We start from the raw sequence: 8,765 nt of genomic DNA, 5'->3' as shown, positions 1-8,765 counted from the left end.
GATGATCGATAGAAAATTTTCATGGGATCAGATCGATCATCCTAAGAATAATCAATGAAATTAATTACGATTATTATTTTTTAAATTAAGAATTAACGAATTCAAGTAAGTGCTGCGTCAGTTAATTAGACACAACTAATAATCAAACAGGTTGGATGGTCTGAACGTACCAATTGAGTCTCATTTTTAAATTTGGAGGTGTGAGATTTATAGAAAAAAAATATAATAAGATAATTTCCTTTTTATTCTATTCTTATTACATTTCTAATTTAATTTAGATTCTCTTCAATCTTCACTATATCAAATGCACCCTGATTAGCGGAACCGCCGATCTAATCAAATTTTAAATAGATTACGCCAAACTAACACAATATTCTGAGAGGCATCAGATCAAGGTACATTGTATCCGATCAATCATCTAATCCTCCGTCTCACAACCCCCACTAAGCACCACGTGGCTTAATCATCTCTAAATATCGACGAAAAAGCATACGATCTTATCAGATTACAACTTCCAGCCAACAATCGACACGTGGCCGATCAGTCGACGGTGCGGATTCTCCACCCACCTTCCACGCCCACGCGCACGCTCAAAAAGGAATCTAACTTGGATCGGCTCCGCCTCCATCGAATGGAACTCTAACTCTTCTTACCCACAACCGTACTGTGATGTTATTGGTCTTCAAGCTCGGGCACCAGTAGTTACCTTTGATGCAAGAACTCGCACAGTTGGGTCTTCCCCAATTGTGCCTATAAATGCCCCAATTGCGCCTTAGTTTCAGTCAAGCATGGCCGGAGGCTACTGGTTCCACTTTGCGATGGAGGTCGCGCCGCCGGAGATCGTCCAGGTGGAGAAGCTAAAGGTGCCCAAGGTGCTGGAAACGATCAAGGAAGAGGATACAGAGTCAACTGAGGACGATGTGGTCGAACCGGAGATGACTCCTGCTGGATTCAGCAGGGGAAGGAGGATTGATCTGAACTGTCTCTGTTCTTCCTGTCTTGTACAAAACTAACTGAACTTGTTTTTGTCTCTTCGCTGTCATAATTGCCTCAATGAACATCAATCCAATGAACACAACATAATCTTTATTTACATGATGCCAACAGGGGAATTCATAGTACAAATCGAAAAGCAAATCCATCGCCTAATTACACTGTAATCTATAAAGCATTACAGATCGAGAGACAAACTAGTTAATGAACTTGTTTCTATCTTTCTTCGGTTAAGTCTCTGATTTCTGGTTTCAGTGACCAGAATTTGCATCAGTGTTGTTAGCGCCATTGTTGTTGTCAGAATTGCTACCTAAATTGTGCACCTCGTGAGGTGTAAATCGCCATGGAATTGAGCTGCTAAAGTTCCTTTGTGATCTCCTCGATCCCACAGAATCGCCGGTCGCAGACGCAGTAGAATTTTCCTCCATTGCCGGGAGCTGAAACCGGCACACCGGGCAGGAATTGTGCAGTGCAAGCCACGGAAAGATGCAATCTTTGTGGTAGATGTGCTTGCAGGGCATCTGCTTTGCCACACCGCCGGCCTCGAAGGCGTCCCAGCACACGGCGCACTGGGATTCCTCGGAGCCAACCGGTTCAGGCGAGACCTTGATGTCCGGCAGGGCTTCAATGGCGGATTTAGCGGCGGGCGGCGAGCCGTAGCGATTGGGATCGTTCTCCGCGAGCTGCTGAATCAGATTCTCGAGGTCGAGGTCCATGAAGTAGTCCCCTGTTGTGTTTCCTCCGTCGCCGCCGCCGCCGTCGAGGACGGCATCCTGGAGGAAGAGCAAGGGGCTGAAGGGAGAATGACCGGGAGAGACCGGGCTGAGAGCGTCGGCGAGCTCCATCGGCCTGCGGAGCTCGAAGCTGTCGGAAGAGGACACAAGGAAGGGGAGCGGAGAGGGGGGGCCGAGGAAGGGGTTGTCGCCGGAAGCGAGAGGTAAGAAGGGATCCGGAGTGCTAAAAGGAGGGGCGAGCGGAGGGGTATGGGACTCCTCGAGGAATCCGCCACGGCAGAAGGGGCAGGCGAGGTCGCCGGCGACGGAGGAGAAGAGAGGCACATTGTGGCGGCATCGGTGGCAAAAGTACGAACGGAAATCCGCGCTGCTAGGGAATCTACCGGAAGCCATGGCGACGGCAAGGAAGAGAGAGAGAGAGAGAGAGGCGGCCGTGGAAGGCAAATGGAGGTAGGCGGCGAGGTTTTGAAGCGTACGGAAGCGAAGAGACAGAGAAGAATGCGCCAAAAGAAGCAGAACCAACGTACGGCCATTGGATACATTCTGTGGGCCAGCCGCAAAGGGAGAGGGAGCTGAGCTGGAAATCCTTCGTGCCCATCGTCGTGTCCCAAACGATTCGAAACGATCCGAGGATGGTACTTCGTGTACGAGGTCGTAGCTTCGGTGCGACGAGTGGAATTGGCAAATTTGGGATTCGCCTTGTTTTAATCCCACAAGATTCTTTTCTTATATCCCAAAATATCCATCTTTTACTTAAAACTTTTGCTAAAAATAACTAAATGAACCGAGAGTATAAAGAATGTGTGAGTTCTAAATTAAAGAGTGTGATATAAGGACACATCTTTAAATGCCTAAGAGTTGTTTTAATTATGTGGTTCAGAAAAAAAATAAAAAAATAAGATGTTGTTTGATTTATGAGTTTGAGAATGAGAGAATTAATTTATTTTTAAATTTTGTGTTTGGTTGATAGGAATGAAATTAAAATTTTAAAATGAAATCTAAAAATTTGGGTATAGATAAAACTCACTCTCTCCTTTAGATTTTGATAGAATGAGAATGAGAATTAATGGGATGTTTGGTTGGTGAGTTTGAGAATGAAGGAATGTAATAATAGTAAAAGATAATATTTGGATTGTAGGTTTGGGAATGATAATTTGGAAATGATTTCCAGATTTATGGGAATCAACCAAACTCATATAACTAGATAGGTTCATTCCCATTCTCATTCTATCTTACTATCGAACTCATACCCATAACCATTCCAGCTATTTAACCAAGCGTCACCCAAAAAATTTTAGACGAAAATACTCTTAATATATTTGTTTAATTTTTCTTTTATTTTTCTCTCTCCTTGTTCTCTCTCATCATGCTTTCTCTCTCCTCATTCTATCGTCACATTTTCTCTCTCAATCTCTCCGATTATACACTCTCTCTCTTCATTTTTTTCTTCATCACATTTTCTTTCTGTTCATTCTTTCCCATCACATTTTCTCTCTCATCGTGCTTTCTCTCCCATCACACTCTATTTTCTCAATTTTTCTCATCATACACTCTCTCTCATCATGCTTTATATCTCATCATACTTTCTCTCTTCTCAATCTCACCCATCAAACACTTTCTTTCCTTATTTTCTCTCATCACGCTTTCTCTCTCTTTATTCTCTTCCATCATATTTTCTCTCTAATCATATTTTTTCTCTCCTCATATGCTCTCATTATTCTCTCTCCCATTAGACTAGCTTTCCTCATTTTCTCTCATTATACTTTTCTTGTATTGATTGTTGCTTATCATATTTTCTCTTTCATTATTCTCTCTCATCATATTTTGTTCTCTAATTTCTCTTATTTTCCTCTTACATCTATTTTTTTCTCTTATTTTACTCTAAAGGTACAAATGAAGATTTTAATTTACTCCGATATTAAATATTCAACTAATCAAATATTAATTTTAAGAATGATATTCATACTCATATCCATTCTTATTCCATCATACTATGATTTTTATTTCCATTCTGATTTATAGAAATATATCAATACGGTGGAATTTAGTTGCCCGTAGTCGAGTACAGCTCGGACCCAAGATCACTAGACTTTGAAGCCAAGCCAAATTCGATTCTCGAGCTCAACTTCTCCCAAGGATCCAGTATCGATCCCAATTTCTTCCTTTATAAGCCCGGCCCAGCCAGCCCATCTCCGTAATCGCAGATTATTACGGATTATCATATATATTTTTAATGTCATTTAGGTAAGATTTAAATTTTATAATGGCATATGTAGAAAACATGATGTAAAATTGCAAATATACAAAATAGGAGGATAGGTATGTAATATTCTCAGCTACATTTTGCAAAAAAGTATAGATATAATTGAGTCCGAATGTGAGCCATACACAATCCATATTTGTTCATCTGCTGAGCTCCACCCGAGTGCGATACGCATCCATGGCGACGACTAGTTTCTCCCCCTGCGCCGCCGCCCGGCCGCCCTCTGCTTCCTCGCTGAACCGGCATCTGGACCCCAGCCGCCGAATCTGCCTCCCGCCGCATCGCCCTCTTGCGTCGACTGCGCCGTTGAGGGCGTGGGGGCTTGCGGCGACCCCGTTGCGCGCCGCCCCGGCGAGGATCGCCATCCGCTGCGGCGCGCTCGCTCAGATCGGCCAGAGCGAGTTCGCCACTGAGGTGCTGGGATCGGAGCTCCCCGTCCTGGTGGAGTTTGTCGCCGACTGGTGCGGTCCTTGCCGATTGATCTCCTCCGTCATTGAGTGGGCTTCGCAGGTTTCTGCTTTCTTTAATTATTTCTCTCTCTTTAGTTTGTGTTAATTTCGTGTGCCGTATCAGAGAATTAGTCTATTTCTCGATTGTTGTTTGGTTCCCCTTGTCTGGAAGCTTAAAGTTAAGATCAAGTAGGTGACGAAAAACGTATTCCTCCATTTCTACTTTAATCGGCAGAATTCATTTGCCCTCAATTTTGCTTTGTTCTCTGGCCCTATTTTTCCTTAATTTCCTTTCACTCTCTTGCCCATGCACACAAACAGGCCTACACAAAAATTTTCTTTGATTTAGATGGTATTAAATGTTTGAAATGAAAAATCAGGACTCCTATGAACTAATTTCCATAAATCTCCAATCTTATGAGTGTTGCAAATGTATTCTTTGATTCGAGAAAGTAGAGGGTGGGTTTGATTTTGTTTGGATCACAATCTACAAGTTCCTCTGAGACCATTCGATAGGATTGAAGATCACTCTAGCACTGCTTGATAAACCTTCCGGCTCAAACCACACACTTGTTGATCCAAATCTAGTACCTGTGGAATACTAATAATCTTAGCTATAAGTCCACACGGTAGAATCTTCATCTGTCTGCTGCAGAGAAAAATAAACCAACTCAATAATATGAGAATAAAATGCAAGGAAACTAGGCATACCATTGTCCACACTTTAAATTTGAAAGCCCTCTTAATCCACTCTAGATGCTTTCTCAACACCAACAGAGAGACAAGAAAATCCTCAATTCTAGCATTCACTGGACATAAAAAAATTTCCCATAAGAAAATCTTTTTCTTTAAGAGAAATATGGTTCCCATAGTTCTAAATGCACACCACAACATTTCTAGGTTCTTCAATGCTCCAGTGGCGAAAAAATCACAACCAACAAATAATCCAGTGCAAAACTTTGTAAAAAATCTTAGAAAATATCCCGAGAAACCCTAGAAGAGAGATTATTGGTTTTAATCGGGTTAATTAGGTTGCACCTATACATTCAATTGTTGCTGGAGCACGTGCTAGGCCTATTTGACTCAACAACAGCACAAACCTAACGATCTCCACCACTGTGTGTTATTACTATACAACTCCATCTAATACTCTAAGTTGATCCTCTAGAGTAGTCCTACTCATCTTGGTCTCCTTTACACACACTAAAGTCATATGATCCACGTAGTGGTACCCTCTAAATCTAATTGTCTTAGTGAAATTAGATTTCTTATCTTTCGAATAAATGTCTTTGTCCTATGATGTGTTGTGCTCCTCCAGGTGAACTAAGTCTTGCTGTATCAATGCCTTAGACTTCTACCGTGAGTCATCATCCTAACTGTTGTATGATCACACATATAATAAATGTGTAGCAAACATTTAATCATGTAGTCTGAAGTCAAATACCCAACTACAGAAGGTACAATCTTTTTCTCTAAGATGGCAAGAACAGCAATATCATCATCTTTGATTGTTGGCACACACCCTTGAATTTCTACCTTCTTCTCTAGATAGGCGTGCTCATATACCTAACACTTGTATTATTGAACACTGCTGAAGATTTAGGTTTCAATTTAGATCTGTGTTGTTGAGATCTTTGCTTTTGTGATTGTCTCTCTTCTTGCCCTCGCTTTGTCTAACTAGAGTACTCTACAATTTTCAAATGATAACTTTTCCATTCCTTGAGCAATATATACAATAATTTATTTGTCACTTCATGTATAGCCACCTATATATATCTCTTGTCAACTAGGAGAGCCTACAAAAAGATTAACAAACAAGTAATGAATAATTGTACCTCCCCAACCATGGTCAACTGATACACAACGTTTTAAAATGTGTTTAGATGCTTCGTTAGATCTCAATCATTTGCCATATATATAACCTATATAATCCTCCTAAGATGGACCTAGTTACTGAGACTACTAACCTGAAACATCCCTTCAAAACTTTTCATGACACCTTATTTTAAAGTCTCACTAGACATACTATTCTCAAGTCATTGATGGTTTTGCCTCCATCATCTTCCAAACACTCTTGTTGATATTTGATGGATTGTCTCTCTTTGCTAAGTGGAGTACCTCATAGACTCTGTATATCAACAAATTAGATACCCTCAACTACCGCAGATGAAAACTGGACTTCCTACTAAATCTCTGAATAGAAAAACCTACCATGCTTACTGAAGTATTTGTCATTCTCAGATAGTCTTCTCTCATTTCATGATATTTGTGAGCATAAATCAGCAATTGATGATAATTCTCTTCCACAGTACCATGCTCAGGGCTGAGGGCCTCATAACAAGGATCCCTTTATGCATTATAATTTATTATTTGAGAATTATTATAAGGAAGTTTCTTGTGGGTTAGGGTTCCAACTTCAAGTGATGCATCAGTGAATCATTAATGAGTGCTGTAACCAGATTCAGTTCCATTGAGAATGGCATTAACCTTGAAATTATCAGATTTAAGATGGCACTATTCTGTATACATTGTTGTTTTCCCATTAATTATTAGGTTAAGGTATATACAAACCATATGACTCCAACATGAAATCCCTGCATCTAGCCATTCCACATACATATCATGATTATAAATATGACCATGGTGAAAGGTGAACTTGGCTTTTCATGAATTTCTGGTTTTTAGCTTTTGGTTTTATTAGACGTTTCTAACCAGACAACCCACATCTTTAAAAGGTTTGACATTCATTCCAGTATACCACTATGCAGTTTAAGATAGCATTCAGGATGGAACTAAATTAGCTGTAAATTTTCAAATTTCAAATTGCCTGAGTGGGGATTTGAAACTTCTAGGAATACAAGGGAAGATTAAAGGTCGTCAAGATTGATCATGATGCAAATCCTGGGTTGATTTCAGAGTACAAAGTTTACGGCTTGCCATCACTCATAATCTTCAAAAATGGTCAAGAGATTCCAGAAAGTAAAAGAGAAGGTGCAATCACCAAAGTTAAGCTGAAAGAGTACTTGGACAATTTTTTGGAATCCACATCTGTAGCCTAACCTCTTCTCAGCTCATCTTGACGTAGACTATCGTTAATTCATGATGCATCAGAATCTATATATCTCTCTGTATAAAAATCGATGTGTGCTGCTGCTTTGGCTGCAGGTTTTAGAATTGGCATGGAAACTAAAATTTTCATTCCTGTTGTAGATGCACGATACCCCTAGTTTTTTTGCGAACACCTTTAATTTCATTTGTTAATATGAGCCTTCGCAATCTTAAGCGGGGCCTTGAGCTGGAAATTTTCTTTATTCTAATCGAAACTATCTGAAACTTATGTTTCTCTTTGCCTTTTCATTCTGTCCATATCTTATTAAATATTAGTGCATAATACTCTATTTAAGCTGTTCGACTTTATTGTTCGTCGGCATGGAATCGAGCAAGTATTTTGCATTACTTCTTGATCTTGTCTTAAAATAGTGAAGACAGCGGGCTGGAAATATGATTTTGTGGTTAAACGTGTGAAGGCTCCACTTCATCCTACAAAACCAAGAATGTCGGTGTCGGGTTAGGGAAGGGGTTACCAGTGATGATCCTCCAACGTTCAAATCAGTTACCAACAACAGTGAAGAGTAGTAAAGAAAATTGTACTAGCATCACAAATAGTGCATACCTCCTTCGATGCATGGATCCTCCTTTATATAGTGGTATTATAGTAATACCGTATGTGCACATTTCTCAAAGCACGTGCACATTTTCCAATTGTCATATGAAAGGACAAGTTAGGAAAACGTTCCTAATACTTTTCCTTAACAGGACATGTAAATTTCTGATATGATAGTGGAAACTTCCGTTGTACGTTTTGCCTATTGACAATGTCATGCTGTCAGTGGCACCAACTCCCAGAAGGATACAATGAGCTAAGCAAGGGGTCTCACTATTTGGTCGAGCAGGAGAGCCGTTCAGTCAGGATCCCCCGCTCGATCGCTCAAGGTTCTTCTCCACGATCGCTCGGCTGATGGGTTGTTCCTCGTACGGTCGGACAGACGGTCCGGTCAGACTATCCCTTATAGGGTCGTCACAGTTGTGAACATCTATCCTCCTCTCTCTTTAATCGTCCCGCAATCGGATCATTGCCTATCGCCCGACCGAACGAGTGATCTGGTCGGACAAGCCTCCGGGCGGTACCCTGATACTGGGTCCTCCTTCTGCTGAGCAGGTGGTCATGCATGATTGGACCCCTTAAGGCCGATTGGCTCGTTGCCAGCCACTCGGCAAACTTTGGAGACCTAGCGATTCTATATGTTTGACCACCTTGACTTTGAC

At 41.0% G+C, this 8,765-nt stretch overlaps 2 protein-coding genes across 2 annotated transcripts; one reads left to right on the top strand and one right to left on the bottom strand.

The window, feature by feature from the left end:
• Nucleotides 1–798: 798 nt before the first annotated feature.
• Nucleotides 799–2,120, bottom strand: LOC122029241 (E3 ubiquitin-protein ligase RING1-like). Its single transcript, XM_042588180.1, has one exon. The coding sequence runs from the start codon at nt 2,118–2,120 to the stop codon at nt 1,245–1,247; it is 876 nt and encodes a 291-aa protein (XP_042444114.1). The 3' UTR covers nt 799–1,244.
• Nucleotides 2,121–4,106: 1,986 nt separating this feature from the next.
• LOC122030225 (thioredoxin X, chloroplastic-like) lies at nt 4,107–7,780 on the top strand. Its single transcript, XM_042589398.1, has 2 exons — nt 4,107–4,500; nt 7,292–7,780. The coding sequence occupies exons 1-2, from the start codon at nt 4,168–4,170 to the stop codon at nt 7,496–7,498; spliced, it is 540 nt and encodes a 179-aa protein (XP_042445332.1). The 5' UTR covers nt 4,107–4,167; the 3' UTR covers nt 7,499–7,780.
• The last annotated feature ends 985 nt before the right edge of the window (nt 7,781–8,765 follow it).

Source organism: Zingiber officinale, chromosome 10B (genome assembly GCF_018446385.1).
Source record: "Zingiber officinale cultivar Zhangliang chromosome 10B, Zo_v1.1, whole genome shotgun sequence".
Lineage (NCBI taxonomy): Eukaryota > Viridiplantae > Streptophyta > Magnoliopsida > Zingiberales > Zingiberaceae > Zingiber > Zingiber officinale.
This window is presented reverse-complemented; position numbering and strand designations above follow the sequence as displayed.

What these genes read in the sequence shown, in the direction of transcription:
- LOC122029241 (XM_042588180.1), bottom strand. Translation starts at nt 2,120, where the DNA reads ATGGCTTCCGGTAGATTCCCTAGCAGCGCGGATTTCCGTTCGTACTTT.
- LOC122030225 (XM_042589398.1), top strand. Translation starts at nt 4,168, where the DNA reads ATGGCGACGACTAGTTTCTCCCCCTGCGCCGCCGCCCGGCCGCCCTCT. An exon ending in TCATTGAGTGGGCTTCGCAG is followed by an intron (nt 4,501 to 7,291) that starts GTTTCTGCTTTC and finishes TGAAACTTCTAG; the next exon opens with GAATACAAGGGAAGATTAAA.